Here is a 22,242-nt window from a genome sequence, read left to right on the forward strand (position 1 = left end):
ATAAACCACCAGAAAAGCGGAAGTGGCGCTGTAGCTCAAGTGGTAGAGCGCTCGCCTTGAGCTGAAGAGCTGAGGGATAGCGCCCAAGCCCAGAGTTCAAGCCCCACGACCAACAAAAAAAAAAAAAGTTGACAATAAGTTATTACTGTTGGATCTAATGATACTGAAAGAACTATCTTGAAATTTGAATGGCAGAGTATCACTGTGTGTATTTGGCATACTTAAATGGTCATTGAGTATGTGAAACTATTAAGATTTTTTTTCTTGAATGAAAATAAACATAATTTGCATGTTATATTTTCAAGTGAAATTCAAATCTGTATAGATGTGGCTATCATAGCAGCAAACAGTTCATTTTTACCAACATGCATACTGTGTTTTAGTAACTATATGGTTACTAAATGATTCCATCATGTACAGACAGGTAAGTATATTTTCTGACCATGCTACAAGTTACCTATAGCTTTCAAGTATACATGCTAATGGAAGAGAGTTGTTATAATAATAATAAAAAATAATGCCAAAACCATTGTATGGATTGAGTTAAGACTCATTACAGGAGTGATAGTCACAATGCAAATGTGGGTTAGTGCTACAAGAGAAAGTTTCTCTTTGAGTACAGTTATAATCAGTTTACTTAAAAAATGATACATGGAAAAGTTTAGCAAGAAGAATCTATTTTATGCATATATTATAATGTATAATAAGTTTTACATGCACACAACATCTTCAAAATAATGTACATTTTTAGCCAGGTGCCGGTGGCTCACACTTGTAATCCTAGCTACTCAGGAGGCTGAGATCTGAGAATCTCTGTTCAAAGCCAGCCCGGAAAGGAAAGCCCGTGAGACTCTTATCTCCAATAAACCACTAGAAAAATGGAAGTGGCGCTGTGGTTCAAGCGGTAGAGCGCTCACCTTGAGCTGAAAAGTGCAGGACAGCGCCCAGGCCCAGAGTTCAATCCCCACAACCAAAAAAAAAAAAGTACATTTTAATCTATCTTAGCCTTTCAGCAGTGAAAATAGTTTTATCTTGAAATGCAATTTGCAACATATTGGAATAGATTGCTATCTAAGCTGTGTATACTTTTGAATATGTATCTTCAAAAATGAAAGTAGTATAAATTATGATTGTAGGACTATTTCCTCTCATTTATACTTAAGAATTTCTTAGGGTAAGGTAATTTTGCTATTTTAAACTTTAGATTTTTCACTTTTGTAAGAATTCCTAAAGGTTGATACCTACAAATTAGTCTATTGTTGATTTTCCCCCTAAAATTAAACCATGCTTTTTACAACTGTATATTCTTTTTTCCCTTCCCAACTAAATTCTTAAGGAAATTCTATTTCTAAACTGAAATATTTTCCACACTTTTGTCACAGTTGTACCTTCTGTTCATACTATGGCTTAAATAATGCTTCCTTGGGCACAGCACTAGTATGTAGCAGTATGGGGGGGGGGCTTCAGAAATGTCACACTCATCACTGAAAGGCTGGGGTATCATTCTGGGACAACCCTGGAGGTCCGTGTGGGTGAAAAGCCCAGAAGCCAGCCCAAGCTGAAAGCACTTCCAAGGAGTTTGGTTTTGTTTGGGTTTGTTCTAGGTATGGTCCCAGGGATCCCAGATCAAACCAGGCCCCTGGGCCTATCCTAGAACCAACCTAAACTCTCGCATCATTCCCGGAACATCAAGAGTAAGAAGATGAAGATAACCTGAGCCTGACCATACATCCTGTGTTCACCAAGATTCATGTCTTTCTTATGTGGGCCTATCTAATAGCAACAAATAGTTGGTTAGTCCTTTTTAAATTAGAGGAATAGCATTAGGTAACAATACTGTCTCCTCAGACTAGCATTACAAACAAAAATTCTGTGTGGTAATTATTAATTGCCAGTGAAGAGGGTTCTTTCTTGTGATTTTATTGCCGAATAATAACATAGATGACAAGGTCTATTTTAAGTAAAAACAACCACAAAAATAAGTCAACCCTATCTCAAAATAACCCTCTTCCAAAATTGTTTTTTTATTATGATGATTATTTTTTCAACTTATATATATTATTGTTGTTATAAAGGTGATGTACAGATGGTTATAGTTATATAACTCAGGTAAAGAGTACATTTTATTGTGGACGTGTCACCTCTTCCCTTGAGTTTTATTTTCTTAAATACTTTTTACTCAATAGCATTGCCACAGTCTTAGTTAACTGAAAGATTATGCAGTTTGTGAAGATCATTTTGTATTTGCCCTCTGGTTCCAGTTTTAAGTGATTTTATTTTAACCTCTTGTTTCTGAAAATAGTATTTTTTTCATTTAACATTACTGAGTCTGCAACATTTCAGAGATCACTTTTAGGGATTCATTAGCATGAAACAAACTCATGTGATAATAATGGAAATAGGCTAAGACCTTACATTTTCCATCATATTTTGGAGATTTTTAATAAATTTTTATTTTTGTTCCTTGTTCCAGATTTTAAATATTATGATATAATAACTTCATCACATATACTCATCCCTTAACTCAATTGCTACAATCACCTGCAAAAATTTTGGGTTACTTGTTTATTTTAGAAAATAGCATTTCTAAAATAATATGAACAGACCCCAAACTAAAAGCTGTGGTGCACAATGGAAATGCATGCTGCTAATGCTTCAGCAGAACTGCACATCTGAGAAAAACCCAAAATGTGCACTTGCTCCACGCTTTCATCACACTAGCAAAATTAAATTGGTGGGTCGTCCTTTAAGATAGGTCTGGGAGCCCATTGAGACTCACTTAAAATACTGCACTATGGAATTGATCCATATTGATCCCATAGATGCTCATTCCAAAGATTCCATTCTGGTGTTTCTACTTCTCTGTTTTCTTTTCTGCAGTGCTCATCTGGAAGCATAGTTAACTATATTGACATAATCTGAAACAAATTCCATCCTGGGTTTTTATTTGGTAGGACCTTGAAGACTTAAGACTATAATTATTGAGAAGGAGGAGGCAAGGAACTGTTTTTAATTGGAATAAAAAAGTCATGACATAGATTTTAACAAAGCAACTATTTTTAAGAATATAGTTGATCCATGGTTTCCCTTATTTGCAATAACTAGTATATGTCTGAGTCAAGCAGAAAAGGTCAGTTAAGTTGATGTTAGGGAAATGAACCCTAAGATATGTATTCAAATGTTTTTTTTTTCTTTCATGGGATTGTTTCTAACACATTTATAAGATTATTTCTTTGTTGCTTTGTATGTCCCTCCCCCACGGTATAACCCCTGCTTTCACTGTATTTGATGTTATAATTTGTGGAGAGGAAGGGAAAAAGCAAATCATTTAAATAGGGATACAGGTGGACCCATTGCAACAATGAGACATACAAGTCGTTATGTCGAAAACGAACTTTACGACTTTAGTGGTGGGGGGAGGAGGACTTGGTGAGGGATGGGGGTGGATGGGATGGGAAGGGGAAACAAAGGAGGAGGCTACAATGCTTGATAAGTACTCATTATCTTGCCCATGTAATTGTAACCCCTCTGTACAGTATTTTCACAATAAAAAAAAATTTTTAAAGACTATAGTTGAGAAAGTTAAGTGTATTCACACTGTAGTGAAATGATTCTCCAGGACTTCATCTTGAAAATCTGAAACTCTTACACAGTAAGTAGCAACTCCCCTTTTTACTTCTCTACTGCTCCTGTTGACCACTATTCTACTTCTTGTTATATCTTAATGTTCTCCATATTGTAGTATATGAGATGATTTCTTTTTATAAGCCTGTATAATCTACATATTTGCCACATTTCATTGATCTGTTCATCTGCTGATAAACATCTGGATTGTTTCTCCTTCTGAGTTATTAGGAATGATGCAGGTATGGATTGTTGTGAAAATATCTTTTTATAAGCATAGTCCTTTATTAATCAAAACATATTTTATCATATCTGTTTTTGTTAACTTCATTATTAAAGAATTTTATAAGAACCCAACTGTAGATTTGTATATTCCTGTATTATTGTTCATCCTAAACTTAAAACATCTTTAATAAAATCTGTGCTGCTATACATTTCTCTTTTTGTGTACCTTTTTTATTCTGCTGTTTACAACATGGATTAAGAGAAAAAAGAAGACCCTTCTGTCTCTTTATTACATTATTGTATTTTTCAGCATCTAATATACAAAAGCTAAGATGGTGGTTGTTTTGATTCATTAGCACAACTTTTATTTCTGACATACTTCACATGTTAATTTAGCAGTGTGAAAACAGCCATTTAAGTTAAAAGTTCTAATTTCACCATTTTCATTGGTGACATTAGGTTGTATTTGTGGACTGATATTACCTTCCTGTCAAAAAAGACATCTTGACATCAACAGAGAAGTTAACATCCAAGACTCATACTTTAACAGTAGTCAAATTGGTTTACTCACACTCTTTAGAACACTCCTGAAAGTTCTAAAATGGCTTTGTAGACTTAATGCCCCTTAAAAAGGGAAAGTGGAGCCAGGCACCAATGGGTTCACGCCTGTAATTCTAGCTACTTAGGAGACTGAGATCTGAAGATCACGGTTCAAAGCCAGCCCAGACAGGAATGTCTATGAGACTCTTTATCTCCAATGAACCACCAGAAAACCAGAAATGGCACTGTAGCTCAAGTGATAGAATGCTTGCCTTGAGCTGAAGAGCTCAGGGACGGTGCCCAGAGTTCAAGACCCACGCCTGACAGAGAGAGAAAATGGCCAACCTTCTCTGAAGTGATCTTTTTAACAAATAAGCCCCTTTCTCCCTTTCCAGGGAAGATTTTACACAAGGAATAAATTCCTATAAAGGCACATTTTGAAGCTTGCCTCTTTGTCTGAGATATGCTAGTTTAAAAAGTGAAAATCTAGATACCAGAAGGCTGAGGTCCAGAGGGTATCCCATCCTGGGCACAAAAGTCCAAGAGATTTGATCTCAAAAATAGTGAGACCTTTACTAGCTATGCATCAGACAAGGGCCTCATATCTAAAATACACTTAGAGCTCGAAAAATTAAATTCTCAAAAATCCTCTAAGAAACAACTCAATTAATGGGCTAACAACCTAAAGAGAGACTTCTCAGAAGATGAAGTAAAAATGGCCTCTAGATATTTTATAGAAGATGTTCAAAATCTCTGGCCATAAAAGAAATACAAATCAAAACAACATTGAGATTGTTCTTCACCCCAGTTAGAATGGCCATTGTCAAACAAAAACTACCAATAACAGATGCTGGTGGTAATGGGAATACTACTACTTCTGTTGGTGGAAATGTAAACTTGTGCAACCACTCTGGAAAGCAGTATGGAGGTTCCTCAAACAACTAAACAAAGCTTCCCTATGACCCAGCAATCCCACTCCTGGGCATTTATTCAACTGACCACAAACCAGCCCACACTAAAGCTATCAGCACTATCATGTTTATTGCAACATTATTTACCATGGCCAAGATAAGGAATCAGCACAGATACCCCTCAGTGGATGAAGAGATCAAGGAAATGTGGCATATATATATATATATATATATATATATATATATATATATATATATATATATCGGAATCCTGTGCTTCCATCAGAAAGAATGACATTGCCCATTCATAAGGAAATAGACTTGGGAAAAATATATTACATAGGCATGTTTTCCCTCATTTGTAATCATTAGAATGTGCCTATAAATCCACAAGTAAACCCAGTGGACAGTAAAAGACAAAAATATCGCACTTGGACATGATAAATGGGACTCAAAACATTCACACAGTGAGAACAAAGATATTCTTAGGATCACAAGGGCTCAGTAGCTATGTGCATATGACCATTTAAAATGATGGTTATTGAAATACACTCCAAGGAAATAAAAGGATTTTTTTTTTTTTACTTTTTGTGGTTCATTTTCATTTTCTGTCCTTCCCCTTTTGTCGCTGTTTTTGATTTCTGTATCTTTTGTCTTATGTGTAAGTTTATCTGATTTGGGGAGGGTAAGGGGAAGCACAGAAATGGTAGGACAAAGAGTGAAAAATGAACCAGTGATACTAGACACTGTGCTGGAAATGAACGTGGGGAGAAGGGAGAAAATGAGGGTGTGACACTTCAAAAAGAAATGTACTCAATACCTGATTTATGTAGTTATATAACCCCCCTGTACATCACCTTTACAATAAAATTTTTTTTGTGTGGGTCGTGGGGCTTGAACTCTGGGCTTGGGCACTGTCCATGCACTCTTCAGCTCAAGGTGAGCGCTCTACCGCTTGAGCCACAGCGCCACTTCCAGTTTTCTAGTGGTTTATTGGAGATAAGCTCTCACAGTTTCCTGCCCAAGCTGGCTTTGAACCATGATCCTCAGATCTCAGCCTCCTGAGTAGCTAGGATTACAGGCATGAGCCACTGGCGCCCGGCTTACAATACATTTTTAAATGAGCTAAAAGCTGTACTGAAGGTGTGGTTCAAGTGGTAGAGCACCAGTGGAGCAAGCAAGCCAAATGAATGCAAGGAATTGAGCTCAAATCCTTGTACCACCACAAAAAAGGGGAAGGAAGGAAAAGAAAAGATGTATGTAATCATTACTTACCCAATCCTATAGTCTTTAGGAAGAAAATATCCCATACGATAATCATTCTTTGTCTTCACGATTTGTTTTTGAAGGTCTTTAGCAGATGTGCTATAGCCATTGAAAATAAAGTTGGCAAATACTAATTTTCCCTGAATGTACATCTGTAAAAAGTTAAGAAAACATTTTCAGAATTTGGTCATAAAAGAGCAATCTTATTTGAAGAAAATCTTCAGCCTCACTCTTCTCGTTGTTGGCAATTAGAATGTAGGAATGTTGGAAAAGCTATTGAATTTTGTGGGTTAATTTTATACCCTGCTTCTTTGCCAAAGTTTCTGGCTAGCTCAAGTAACTTGGGTTCTTTAAATACGGGATCATGTCATCTGCAAAGAAGTAGAGTTTTATTTCTTTCCCTATTTAGATCCCCTTTATGTTTGTCTCTTGCCGTATTGCTTTAGCTAGAAATTCCAATATTGAGGAATGGTGAGAGCAGACATCCTTGTCTTGTTCCTGACTTTTAGAGGAAATGGTCTTAACTTTCCACCATTAAGTATAATGTATAAGGTTTGTATAAGGCTTATTATATACAGTCTTTATTATATTGAGGAAATTCCATGGATTCCTAGCTTCTCCAGAGCTTTTGATCATAAAGCAGTGTTGGATCTTATCAAATGCTTTTTCTGCATCTATTGAGATGTTCATATGGTTCTTGTCCTTGCTCCTGTTGATGTGTTGAATTACATTAATTGACTTGCATATATTGAACCATGGAATGAATCTCATTTGATCATAGTGTATGATTTTTTGATTAGTTGTTGAAGTCGGTTGGCCAGAATTTTATTAATAAGTTTTTCATCAATGTTCATCAAAGAGATGGTTCTATAGTTCTCTTTCTTTTTAACAAGGGGACTATTTCTTTATTTGCCTCTTTTTAAATATAACAGTCAAATAAAAATCTAGTAGGTATGAAAGCTAAGACATGAACTTTGAAGAAATGTAAGAGGCAGTCTTACATTGAAAATATAAGGTTTGGGGATGAGGGTTATGCTGGCTTCATAAAATGAATTTGATAGTTATCTTTGCTTTCAATTTTATTGAAGAGTTCGAGTGAGTCCTCCTTTGAAGGCCTTATAGAATTCAGCTGTGAATTCATCTGATCCTAGGATATTCTTGGATGGGAGATCTTTTATTGCCATTTCTATTTTGTTACTTGTTATGGATCTATTTCATTGGTTTATTCTTCTTGGCTTAGTTTGGGTGAATCAGTATTTGCTAGTAAATCTTCCAGTTCTTCCTGATTCTCCAATTTGTTAGCATAAAGGTTTGCAAAATATTCCCTTATAATGTTCTGAATTTTGTTTGTCTCTATCATGATGGTCGTCTCTAATTTTATTTGGGTGTGCTTGTAATAGCCTCAAAAAAATAGAAGGAATTAATTTAACCAAAGGTGTGAGGGACCTTTTTGATGAAAACTTTAAAAACCTGAAGAAGGAAATTAAAGTAGAAAACCTCCCATGCTCCTGGATTGGAAGGATCATGAAAATGGTGTTACATCATGAAAATGGTGTTACTGAAAATGGCAATACTGTCCAAAGTGATCTATGAATTCAATGCAATACTCATAAAAATCCCAACAAAATTCTTCAATTGTACAGAAGAAGCAATCCAAAAATTTGTATGGAAGACCCTGAATAGCAAAAACAATCCTAAGCAGGAATGTCAATACCAGACTTCAAACTCTATTACAAAGCTGTAGTTGTTTTTTGTTTTTTGGGGTTTTTTTTGGCCAGTCCTGGGATTTGAACTCAGGCACTGTCTCTGAGCTTCTTTTTGTTCAAGGCTAGCACTCTAGCAATTGAGCCATAGCACCACTTCTGGCTTTTTCTGCTTATGTAGAACTGAGGAATCAAGACAAGGGCTTCATGCATGCTAGGTAAGCACTTTACCACTATGCTACTTCCCCAGACCACAAAGCTATAGTTATAAAAAAAACAACTTAGTACTGGCACATGAACAGGCCTGAAGACCAATGGAATAGAATCAAAGACCCAGAAATGAACCAAAAGACCTATAGCCACCTAATAGCCAAAAACACAGCCTCTTCAATAAATGGTGCTGGCAAAATTGGCTATACAAGTGCAGAAAACTGAAGTTAGATCCTTATATATCACCCTGCACCAGAATAAATTCCAAATGGATCAAAGACCTCAATGTAATACCAGATACCTTGAAAATATTATAGGAAGGGATAGGGGAAACACTAGGACTCGTTGGCATTGGTCAAAACTTCCTAAGAGCCAGAAACAACAAATGAAAGAAAGTCTGGATAAATGGGACTGCATAAAATTGAAGAATTTCTGTATGGCAAAAAAACATAGTAAGGTAAATAGAAAGCCCACAGAACAGGAGAAGATCTTTACTAGCTATGCATCAGACAAGGGCCTCATATCTAAAATATACTTAAAGTTCAAAAAATTAAACCCCCAAAAACAAATCCTCTAAGAAACAGCAACCCCATTAATAAATAAGCTAAAGACTTAAAGAGAGACTTCTCCAAAGAAGAAATAAGAATGGCCAATAGACACATGCAGAGATGTTCAACATCTCTGGCCATAAAAGAAATGCAAATCAAAACAACACTGAGATTCCACTCACCCCAGTTAGAAAACTAATAACAGATGCTGGCCAAAAGGGAACACTACTACACTGTTAGTGGGAGTGTAAACTTGTTCAGCAACTCTGGAAAGCAGTATGGATGTTCCTCAAAAAACTCCTCACAGAGCTTCTGCATGACCCAGCAATCCTACTCCTAGGCATTTATCCAAATGATCACAAACCAGCCCACACTAATGCCATCAGCACAACCATGTTTACTGCAGTATTATTTACCATTATTTACTAAGATATGGACTCAACCCAGAAGTCCCTCATTGGATGAATGGATCAAAAGATGTGATATATAGGGGCTGGGAAGTTGGCTCAGTGGTAGAGTGCTTGCCTTGCATGCCTGAGGCCCTGGGTTCGATTCCTCAGTACCACATAAGCAAAAAGAAAAAAAGCCGTAAGTGGTGCTGTGGCTCAAGTGGTAGAGCGCTAGCCTTGGGCTGAAGAGCTGAGGGACAGCGCCCAGGCCCAGAGTTCAGGCCCCACGACCGGACCAAAAAAAAAAAAAAAAAAGATGTGATATATATACACAATGGAATTTTATGCTCCCATCAGAAAGAATGACAGTGCTCCATTCATAAGGATATGGAAATACTTGGAAAAAATTACATTAAGTGGAGTAAGCTAGACCCAAAGATACATATGCTGCACGGTTTCCCTCATTTGTAATTACCGGAATAGGTCTATAAATATACATTAATCCAATGGATAGTGAAAGGCAAATAATTACACTCAGATATGATTAATTAAATAGCACTCTAAGCATTTTCACACTGAGAACAAAGGAGGATATTCTTAGGGGAGGATCACCATGGCTCAATAACTATGTGCATATGACCATATAAGATGACGCTTATCAAAATGAACTCCAAGAAATGGGAACAAGAGGGGTTTTTTTATTGTACTGTTTGTGGTTATTTTTCTTTCTTTGGTCTCCTTATTCTCTGTTGTCACTGGTTTCTTATGTTTGTTTGTTTTTGTTTTGGGGGGTTGTGAGGTTTTTTTTGGGGGGTTGTTTTTTTTTAATCAGTCGTGGGGCTTGAACTCTGGGCCTGGGTGCTGTCCCTTAGCTCTTCAGCTCAAGGCAAGTACTCTACTACCTGAGCCACAGCACCACTTCCGGTTTTCTGGTGTATAATTAGAGATAAGAGTCTCATAGAGACTTTCCTGCCCAGGCTGGCTTTGAACCACGATCCTCAGATCTCAGCCTCCTAAGTAGCTAGGATTACAGGTGTGAACCACCAACTCTTAACTTTTTAAAAAACTTCTTTACCTTTTGTCTTGTATATAAGTTTAGAAACAGTGGGACAAAGGTTGAACCAATTCAACAGTGATACTCACTAGACACTAGGTTAGAAATGAACTTTACAACTTGGAGGACACGGAATCAGGAGGGGAAAAAGTGGGAGAAAACAAGGGAAAAGATAACACTGTTCAAAAAAGAAATGTACTCATTACCTTATGTAACTGTATCCCCTCTGTACATCACCTTTACAATAAAATTTAAATTAAAAAAATAAAGATCTTCAACTGTGTCACTACAAAATATTAGGCGTATACACATAAGGTAGTCATCATACATATTTCAAGGAACTGAATATATCATTTGAAGATAAGAAAATAGAACAAGTGGCAGAACAAATACCCTAATTAAGTCTAAAATTACCAACAACCATTCTTAATCATTCTGATTAACTGCCTGGTGTACACATTTCATGACATAGTTAATTTCTAAGAGATAATAGAGTGCCCTTGAATTTGGGAGTCAGTAGACTTGAATTCTGGACAAAACTAGTCTAAAACTCAGAAATATCATTTAATCATACTGAGCCACAGTTTCCTCCATCAAAACAAAACACAAGTAGGATTTATTACTTATAGCTCCAAAAGCCTCTCCCATTTCTTAAATTCTGCTTTCTCTGTTGTTTGTAAAGCCAGGTTTCTCATTCTGTGAAAGAAAGGGTTTATTTTATAGAGCTTGTGGCAAACAACTGGAAGATATTCAACTGTTAGAGGTTAGGAAGAAAGGATAAGAAAAGGTAGCAAGGGAAGCAGCTGATTGTAGTTCTGAAGTTATATTGTTAAAAATGATCTACCTGCCAGGTGCCGGTGGTTCATCCCTATAATCTTAGCTACTCAGAAGGCTAAAATCTGAGGATCATGGTTCAAAACCAGCCCAGGCAAGAAAGTCCATGAGACTCTCATCTCCAATAAACCACCAGAAGTGGTGCTGTGGCTCAAGTGGTAGAGCATTCACCTTGAGGTGAAGAGCTGAGGGACAGTGCCCAGGCCCAGAGTTCAAGGCCCACAACTGACGAAAAAAAAAAAAAATCTACCTGGTGCCAGTGGCTAACTGTAATCCCAGCTACTCAGGAAGCTGAAATCTGAGGATTGCAGTCTGAAGGCACACCAGGCTAGAAAGCCAGTGTGATTCTTATCTCCAATTAATCACCAAAAATCTGGATGTGGAGATGTGGCTCAGGTGGTAGGATGCAATCCTTGGGTTAAAAAAAAAGAAAAGAAAAAAACAAACAAAAAAACTCAGGGACAGTGCCCAGGTCCTGAGTTCAAAAAGAATGATCTACTTCTCTTCAAGGAATAAATCCTCGAAGTACTAGAAAGGACATAGTCACCTATGCCCCATGTTCTTTTCCTTTCAGATAGCAAAATCTTCACCACAGAGGGATGTCCTATTACAAGAGTTCTCCCTGGGAATAGAATTTTTGGATTTATAATAACTGCAACAAAAGAATGTGTCTCCTCTTTCTATGCCAGTCTGCATAGCCAATGGAGTTCTGTCCTGATCGGAAATATTTTGCCTTTATTTTTTAATGCCTGGGTATTAACCACAGAAGCCATTTATCTTGGCCTGAATTTAGAAGATCACACTGACAATGGGTTAATGATAATCAGTGGCAAGGTTACAACAAAAAATATGTTGCAAATGTTTTATAAGATCTAAAGAATCTGATTATTTCTAAATAGTGACATAAGGATGACTTTTAGCCAATTTACACAAATACACAATAAATTTGAAATATTTATATAATAAAACAAGTTACAAGCCAGGCACTAATGGCTCATACCTGTAATCCTAGCTACGCAGGAGGCTGAGATCTGAGGATTGCAGTTTGAAGACAGCCCAGGCAGGAAAGTCCATGAAACTCTTCTCTCCAATAAATTACTCAAAAAAGCCAGAAGTGGAGAGGTGGCTCAAGTGGTAGAGTGCTAGCCTTGAGCAAAAGAAGCTCAAAGACAGTGCCCAGGCCCAGAGTTCAAGCCATGGGACTTGCCAAAAAAAAAAAAAAAGTATACTCAGATGCCAGTAGCTCATGCCTGTAATCCTACCTGCTCAGGAAGCTGAGATCTGAGGATCAAGGTTCAAAGCCAGCCCTGGCAGGAAAGTCCATGAGACTCTTATCTCCCATTAAACTACCAAGAAAACCCAAAGTGGTGCTATGACTGAGCTAAAGTGCTAATCTTGAGCAAAATAGCTCCAGGACAGAGCCAAGGCCCCATATCTGATCCCCCCCAAAAAAGTACAATTTTAAAAATTGGTAAGCTGAGAACGTTTCATTCTTATTTGGGGCTTTATTCACAACTCTGAAGAAAACTTTCCAATCCATGTATCTTCATACATCAGCTAAAACTATGGCCTCCTGGTGAGGCAGCAGGCTGCAGTGATCGAGTTTTGATCATAACTTGACCATAATATGGACTGTGTTAGACTAGAAAATACCTTCAATTTCTATAGCTTATAGTATATCCCCATGCAGTATAGAAGGTTCTTGTTTGTTTGAATTTTGGTTGAGATTCAAAACTATAAACAGCAATTGGAAGTGTTATCTCAGGTGCATAACAATATCCTTCACATACTCAAGGCCTGGTTCAACTCCCAGCAAAAACAAAGAGAAACGAACCTCAAATGATATAATCCAAATTTTCGTAGCATTTTAAAAACCAAGTACCCTGATGCTATTGTCACTATTTCTTTTTGTCAGTTGTGGGGCTTGAACCTCAGGGCCTGGGCACTGTCCCTGAGACTCTTTGTGCTCAAGGCTAGCACTCTACCACTTGAGCCACAGCACCACTTCTAGTTTTCTAGTGGCTAATTGGAGATAAGAGTCTCGGGGACTTTCCTGCCCAGGCTGGCTTTGAACCACAATCCTCAGATCTCAGCCTCCTAAATGGCTGGGATTACAGGCATGTCACTATTGAAGCATTTTTTTAAAATCTATAAAAACCTGTATCCATTTTAAACTGAAATTTTTACACACATACATATACTTTTTCCTCCTCTTTTAAATTACCCAAACCCATAATGGCTATTTTAAGTATGTGCTTCATGCCAGGCACTATTCTCAGTGTGAAGGACATCAATGGACAATTATAATTCCTGAATAATAAGTGGAAAGGCAGACTAAATATAAGGGTTGGGGGAGTACCTTTGGGGGGTATTTGCCTAAGCAAGCACAAGGCCCTGAGTTCAAAAGTCCAGTCCCACCTCCTCCCCAAAAATATGTATATAGTGGGTCTTTAAGGTCTTCAATATGAAGGCTCTTATGTCACCTAAAATCATGATCAAATGAATTTCTTGGGTTTCTGTTGCTAACATGTCTTGCCACTTGGACATCAGCCATGATTCTTTTGGACGGCCAGTTATATCATCCCCCTGACTTCACTCCTACAATGTCCTTTGGACTAAGATTGAAGCATAAAACTCAAAGGCTGAAAAGACAGAATTAGGACATGTGACATGGAATACATAGGAATAGGAAGTTTTCATGGAAATAACAAACAAAGAAAGAGCATGAAACAAAATGTTGCTGAGATTTGGAGATCTATTGAAAAAAAAGATATACATACACACAAAAAAGAGGAGGAAATAAAAGAAAAAAATCAACAAAATAAAAACAAGAAAATATACACTCTCAGAGCTGGGAAGGTGGCTCAGTGGTAGAGTGCTTGCCTTGCATGCATGAGGCCTTGGGTTTGATTCCTTAGCACCACATAAGCAGAAAAAGCCCAGAAGTGATACTATGGCTCAAGTGGTAGAGCACTAGCCTTGAGCTGAAGAGCTGAGGGACAGTGCCCAGGCCTAGAGTTCAGGCCCCACAACTGACAAAAAGAAAAAAGAAAATATACTCTCTCATAAATAGGTCATCCAAACAACAACAACAAAAATCTTAGCATTAAATGACACTGTGGATCAAATAGACTTAACAGATACATACAGAGTTACTTCATCCAGTAGTGACACAATACATACTTTTCTTAGCAGCTCATAAATCTCCAAAATAGAATATATATAGGACATAAAGCAAGTCTCAGCAAACAACAAGAAAATTGAAATCATGCATTGTATTCTATCAGGCCATAAGGGAATTAAACTAGTATTCAACAGATACTACAGAAAATATTCATGAGCTGGGAAGGTGGCTCAGTGGTAGAGTGCTTGCCTTGCATGCCAGAGGCCCTGGGTTCGATTCCTCAGCACTACATAAGCAAAAAGAAAAAAGCCGGAAGTGGTGCTGTGGCTCAAGTGATAGAGCGCTAGCCTTGAGCTGAAGAGCTGAGGGACAGCGCCCAGGCCCAGAGTTCAGGCCCCATGACTGGACCCAAAAAAACAAACAGAAAATATTCAAACACATGTAGACTGAACAATACACTGTTGAAAGACATGTAAGTCACTGAAGAAATGAAGAGCGAAATCAAAAAGTTCCTGGAATCTATTGGGAAATGAAAGCACATCCTACCAGAACCTTTGGGACAAAGCAAAGGTTGTATTGAGAGGAAAATTTATAACCATGAATGCCTCCATCAAATGAGAGAAAGCTGGGCACAATGGCTCACATCTGTAATTCTAACTACTCAGGAGGCTGAAATGTAAGGATCATGGTTCAAAGCCAACCTGGACAGGAAAATCCATGAGACTCTTATCTCCAATAAACGACCAGAAAACCAAAGGGGGGCTGTGGCTCAATGAAGTTGAGCACTAGCCTTGAGCAAAATTGCTCAAGGAAGCTGAGTACAGGTGGCTGTAATCTTACCTACTCAGGAGGCTGAGGTCTGAGCATCATGGCTGAAAGTCAGTCCAGGAAGAAAGAAAGTCCTCATGAGACTCATCTCCAATTAACCACTTAAAAACCAGAACTAGAGCTATGACTCAAAGTGGTAGAGGGCTCACTTTGGGCAAAAAAGCTCAGGGACAGCACCCAGGCCCTGAGTTCAAGCCCCATGACAGACAAAGAGAGGGTAGGGGAAGAAAAAGAAAGAGAAAGACAGAAAGAGAGAGATTTCAAATAGCCTTGGAATGTACCTCAAACTTCTAGAATACAAATAAGCTAATCATAAAACAAATATAGAGAAAGGAATATTAAATATTATGGCAGAAATTAATAAAAGAAGATTAAAATATACACAAAGAATCAATGAAACAAAACACTGTACCATAAGAATAATAAACCCCTAGTTAATTTGACTAAAAGGAGGGAAGAGAAGCAAATTGATAAAATGATAGATGAAAATGGGAATATTACCAAAAAAGATACCAAAGAAATCAAATGAATCATGAAAGAATGTATTCAAAACTTTTACTCATTTAAGTTGTAATTTTAGAAGAAATGGATAGAAAAAAAAAGAAGGAAAAATATAGTTGACCTAAAAAAGAGGGAAAAAATTTAGTTGACCTACCAAAACTGAACCTAAAGTATATAAACTGCTTAAACAGATCTATGATAAGGAAGCAGTCTCAAGAAAAGCCTAATTTTCTCAGATCTTCAAAATATATAGCACCAGTACTCCTCAAAAGTCCATGAAATAGAGAAGGAATGCTGCCAAACTTATTCTAGGAAGCAAGTACTAAATTCAATTCAAAACTCCACAGAGGGGCTGGGAAGGTGGCTCAGTTGTAGAGCGCTTGCCTTGCATGCCTGAGGCCCTGGGTTCGATTCCTCAACACCACATAAGCAAAAAGAGAAAAGCCGAAAGTGGCACTGTGGCTCAAGTGGTAGAACACTAGCCTTGAGCTGAAGAGCTGAGGGACAGCGCCCAGGCCCAGAGTTCAGGCCACACAACCAGACCCCCCAAAAAAACAACAACAACAACAAAACTCCACAGAGATGTAGCAAACAAAATTATAGACCAATCTTGTTAAATAACATTAATACAAAACTCTAAAATTCTTGCAAACAAAATTCAACAACACATTGGAAAAAAAATCATACACCATGACCAAGTTGATTTCATCCCAGGGATATGAAGATAGTTCAATATGCATAAATCAAAGTATAATCCAGCGGGCAGAGGTGGCTCATGCCTGTAATCTTAGCTACTCAGGAGGCTGAGATCTGAGGATCATGGTTCAAAGCCAGCCAGAGCAGGAAAGTCCCTGAGACTCTTATCTCCAATAAACCACTAGAAAACTGGAAGTGGTGCGGTGGTTCAGGCGGTAGAGCACTCGCCTTTAGCTGAAGAGCACAGGGACAGCACCCAAGCCCAGAGTTCAAGTCCCATGACCGACAAAAAAAAAAGTGTGGGCTGGGAAGGTGGCTCAGTGGTAGAGTGTTTGCCTTGCATGCCTGAGGCCCTGGGTTTGATTCCTCAGCACCACATAAGCAAAAAGAAAAAAGCTGGAAGTGGTGCTGTGGCTCAAGTGGTAGAGTGCTAGCCTTGAGCTGAAGAGCTGAGGGACAGTGCCCAGGCCCAGAGTTCAGGCCCCATGACCGGACCCCCCCCAAAAAAAGTGTAATCTATCACATGAATACAATCAACCCCCCCAAAAAAATCACATGATCATGCAAAAAAAAGTGCCTTTGCAAAATTCAATCTCCATTTAGGATCAAACCTCAGAAAAAGAATAGAAAGGATGTACCTGAACAAAGCAACATATGACAAATCTATATCCAACATCACACTCAGTGTAGAGGACAAGTCATTTGAAGAAAATATCAGAAGATGGAAAGATTTCCTATGCTCATGGGTTGGCAGAATTAATATAATTAAAATGGCCATGCTGCCCAAAGCAACTTACAAACTCATTGCAATATTCATATTAATGGAGAAAAAATGGAAATAATTTCCCCTAAAGTCAACAACAATACAAGGGCTTTCCAATTTCCTCACTCTTGTTCAAGATGGTACTAGAATCCCTAGCCAGAACAGTAAGAGAAATAATTAAAAGAGATTCAACACCATCAGAATCAAGAGGCAACCCACAGAAGGGGAGAAAACATCTGCCAACTATTCAATAGATAAAAGATCAGTATCCAGAATATACAAAGAGCGCAAAAAGAAAAAAATTAAACAGCAAGAGAATCATCTAATTAATAAATGGGAAGGCAAACTGAACAGACTGTTCTCACAATAAGAAATATAATAGTTACATGAAGAAATGTTTAACATGCTTAGCCATAAAGGAAATGCAAACAAAAAACCACGGTAAGGCCCTATCTCACCTGAGTCAGAATGGCATCCATCAAGAAAACAAACACTGGTGAGGAGAAATGTGTCCTCATAGAGTGTTGCTAGTAAGGCAGATTGAACCCTCATACAGTGTTGGTAGTAATGTGGATTGAACCCAGAACTCAGGCATGCTAGGCAATCACTGGGCTATTCTTCCAATTCCTACCTAAGGTATTATTAATGATCGGATTAATTCTGTCTTCGACTCTATGGATTACTTACTCAAAATTCTTTAACTGCTCCCTTTTCCCCAAGTTAGTCAGAATTGGTTCGTGTTGCTTGCCGAAATGCCCTCAATTGCTTAAGACCCAAAGGCTTTCATTCCTATAAAAATTCAAACCTTTTTGACAATGTGAATTAACCCTTCTATGAAACAAATGCCTTGTTTCAAATTCTTTGGGTTCTGTAGCTATAGATGGAACTGCTAGGTATATGATAATGATTTTTAAAAAGTGATGAAGTCTTACTATGTGCAGACAAATTTCTAAACCCCAGCAATCCTCTGCTTCAGCCTCCCAAGTAACTGGGACTATGGATATGTATCACTGAGCCTGGCTAATGTTTGAATTGCTACTGTACTGCACCTGCACCACTTTATATACCTTGTTCTAGCATGAGTGGGTAGAGAAAGTTGTCCACACCAGCCCCAATATTGAGTAGCTGTATAATTTTGGGTAAACTATTTTACTTACTCCCTCCAGTCAGGAAGACACAACAAAACCATGGTTTGCTGATTTTTTTATTATACATTTATTATTATATTATACAATTACACAAGTATAAATGTGTTATACACACAAAATAAGATACAAGAAATTCTTTCACACTAGCATCATTGGTGTTATAACATACTGAATAATATTCTATTATATGAATATACCATAAATTTTAATTTTAAACATTTATTACTGGATATTAATAATAGCTATTATTATTATTAGTGCAGGTACTGGGGCTTGAACTCAGGGCCTGGACACTGTCCCTTAGCTCTTATGCTCAAAACTAGTGCTCTACAATTTGATCCACAGCTTCACTTCTGGCATTTTTTGGTAACTAATTGGAGATAACAGTCTCATGGATCTTCTTGTCTGGGTTGGCTTTGTACCTCAATTCTCATATCTCAGCTTCCTGAGTGGCTAGGATTATAGAACTGAGCCACTGGCACCTAGCTGATGTTCAATTATTATTATTACTATTTTGTGCAGGTCCTGGGGCTTGAACTTGGGGCCTGGGTGCTGTCCCTGAGTCTCTTTGTGTTCAAGGCTAGTGCTTTACCACTTGAGCCACAGCACCACTTCTAGATTTTTCTTGGTAGTCTATTAGAGATAAGAGTCTCATGGACTTTTCTGCCCAGGCTAGCATTGAACTGTGATCCTCAGATCTCAGACTCCTGAGTAGCTAGGATTACAGGCATGAGCAACTGACTGGCACTTGGCTTTTGATATTAAATTATTTTAAAGAACATTAAAAAAATTAGAATCATGTAGTGTTGAAATGTATAGTCTTACCAAATAGTAAGTGTTCCTTTTTAGGAGCTAGTATATTACTTTATTCATATGTATGTATGTATGTATGTCCTAGAGTTCAAACCCAGAATCTTGAACATGCACTACCACTGAGCCTCACCCCAGTCACTTAGAATATAATCTTTAGAATATAAACTCAGAAGGAATTCCTATCCTAAGTGGGTTCTTTCTGTCTATACATGGACTCCTATTTCTCTTGGCAATTACTTTCCTTACAGGATTCACTCTCTTTCCCAAGCTTTGGTCTCCCCTTAACTGAAGTGGATCACTTATGTTTTCTGGCCCCACCCTAGTATTTGGGAGGCCAGGAAGAGAGTTCCTTTCTTGGCCAAGGTGAACATGTTCACTAGGCCCAATAGCCTTTTCTAGTTAGTAGTCAAACAGCATCACATGATGAAAACATTACAGACCTTTAATGAATATTATTTAGAATGGAAGAAGAAAGAGCTGCCAGAAGAAATCTAAGTACATTTAAAATAAGAAAAAAGCCTGTAAGGGGAATACCCATTAGCATTATTTTGGTAAAGAATGAAAGAAATTGAGTCCTTCCATTAGTTAGCGGTTTAGCAACATTGTTTCAGTCTCCTAAGATCTTCAGTTGATCACATTAGAGACTCTGCTTTTCTTTTCTTTTTTTCCTCCACCACCAAGACAAGCAAGACCTGTTTTATTTCAGTAATAATTAAGGGGTATACTAATTAGTCTATGTCATATGAGTCATTTCACACACTAATCTTATTTTTTTGTTGTTGTTGAATTCTGTGCAGTAGCTAAGACTGGGATGACTGAATCTTGTGCACCTCTCTACAGAGACAAACAGATAAAGGGTTTTCTGGGCTGCTGAGGATACAAGCCCTTGCATTTTATTCTCAGTTTTGCTTTCTCTGTGATTCCCTCAGGGAGAAATAGAGGTATCCAGGTTGGGTTTGCTTCCCTGAAGAAACTGCACTGCTCTGTTCTGCTCTGCACTCATCCCAGCAAATTCTCAATCTTGTTTGTTCAAGGCCTCTTCTCATTAGTGTTTCTGGGTGAGACCACCAAACCTCTTCTCTTCAAGAACATAAAATGCATGTAATTAGGCATAGTGGCTCACACCCATAATCCTAGCTACTCAGAAAGCTGAGATCTGAGGATACAAGCTAGCCCTGTCAGGAAAAGTCCAATTAAATGCCAAAAAGCCAGAAGTGGAACTATGGCTCAAATAGTACACAAAAGCTCAGATACAGCACCTAGGCCCTGAGTTCAAGCCCCAGAACCAGCACACAAAAAAAGAAAGAAAAGAAAGAAAGAAAGAAAGAAAGGAAGGAAGGAAGGAAGAAAGAAAGAGAGGAGGAAGGAAGGAAGGAAGGAAGGAAGGAAAGAGAGGAGGAAGGAAGGAAGGAAGGAAGTAAGGAAGGAAGGAAGGAAGGAAGGAAGGAAGGAAGGAAGGAAGGAAGGAAGGAAGGAAGGGTACAATTTGTCTAAATACTCCTACGCTGCTGGGTGTCGTAAAGTCAGAGAAGGACTGAAGTATCCAAAGAGCAAAGAAGTGTCTTACAGCTGGAGTTTGGCAAGGCACCTTCCATAGCCCTTTGTTTTGTATTGTTCAATGTTGCCAATTGTGAACCTCAGGGAGTGAAATCCAGAGGACCTGGTTATATTTCTAAGCCTCACTTGAGATTCTCAGAGCTCAAATAGAACTCCTCTAGTGTTGCTTAACTATTCAAAACCTTTGTTACATTAACTGTACAAAATATAAGTATCCTAATTTAACATACATAAATTGGACCAAATAAACGAAAGAAGAAAAAAGAAAGCTTTTAGGTGATCTACTTTTTAAATTGAGCATCCTATTTTAGTCTTCCAACCTAATTAAGAATTTGGAGCAGAGCCTCACATTACTGTAACTTCATTGCTCACAAAACATTATAATGATGTCACAAATATTTTGAGCCATTATCTTTTATTCTCCATTTTGGGAGAGGTGGAGTGGAAGAGAAAAAAATTAACATCAACCAACCCTCTCAAAGCTTCCTAAAACAAACATTAAACTCATTTTCTGTCTCGTTGGGCTGGCTACATCACTCTCCCTCTAAATGCATTTTGCTAACATACCTCCATCATTCCCAGCAACCACATGGAATTGGCTACTACAACTTCTTGTTCTTGTCTTCCTGTCTTTCCTCTTGACAGGGACAAAATGATGTCAACCTGGGACTTGGCAATTTGAAAATAACAGACCCCAATAAGAACCACTGCCCTCTTCAGAGCCCTGAAGTAATGTATACTTAGAAGAATAAACCCCTAATAAATCTTAATAAATAGCTAAAATGAATTTTGAGTTTATTTGTCATAACATTCTTTTTTTTTTTTTTTTTTGGTCCGGTCGTGGGGCCTGAACTCTGGGCCTGGGCGCTGTCCCTCAGCTCTTCAGCTCAAGGCTAGCGCTCTACCACTTGAGCCACAGTGCCACTTCCGGCATTTTTCTTTTTGCTTATGTGGTGCTGAGGAATCGAACCCAGGACTTCAGGCATGCAAGGCAAGCGCTCTACCACTGAGCCACCTTCCCAGCCCCTGTCATAACATTCTTTGCAAGCTATCTGCCTTGTTTACATTTTGAGAAAAAAATGCAGTTTATTATGGAAATCACATACATGCTCTGCAGTGCTTTCCCAGAGAAACTGAGACTAGCAAGACAAGATTTTCCATTGAAAGATAACATATAAACCCGTTCTGCTCACTCAGGGAGGAGCAGCCGCACGGCTCTCCGTGGCCCTCTGTGTGCCATCTGGATGCAGTCTTTCCTTTCAGGGACCTGGAGTTTCCTGGACCAGGGACAAAACACATTTATTTCTGATGGACCAACACTGTCACCCAGTGGACAGACAGATCCACAGGCTGAAGCCTTCCCCTTGTTCTTGGCTTGGCAGCCATTGTTTGAATAGGACTTTGTCTCAGGTGATCAGCATCAGTGTTAATATCCTCTTACAGAGAAATAGGCCAATTTCACCTGTCAAACTCTGGATTCTGATGGGACAGATGAATAGAACTTAAGG

The 22,242-nt window shown here is 38.2% G+C and overlaps 1 protein-coding gene across 1 annotated transcript in view; it reads right to left on the reverse strand.

Annotated features, from left to right (window-relative positions):
* LOC105988289 (uncharacterized protein C3orf20-like) overlaps positions 1-22,242 on the reverse strand; it is a 47,449-nt gene that overhangs the window by 1,674 nt on the left and 23,533 nt on the right. The window contains exon 6 of the mRNA XM_013019865.1: positions 6,576-6,718. Coding sequence (XP_012875319.1) covers positions 6,576-6,718 — 143 coding nt within the window. The remainder of the gene's footprint in view (positions 1-6,575; positions 6,719-22,242) is intronic.

The sequence above is a fragment of the Dipodomys ordii genome, unplaced genomic scaffold (assembly GCF_000151885.1).
Source record: "Dipodomys ordii isolate 6190 unplaced genomic scaffold, Dord_2.0 Scaffold3, whole genome shotgun sequence".
Classification (NCBI taxonomy): Eukaryota; Metazoa; Chordata; class Mammalia; order Rodentia; family Heteromyidae; genus Dipodomys; species Dipodomys ordii.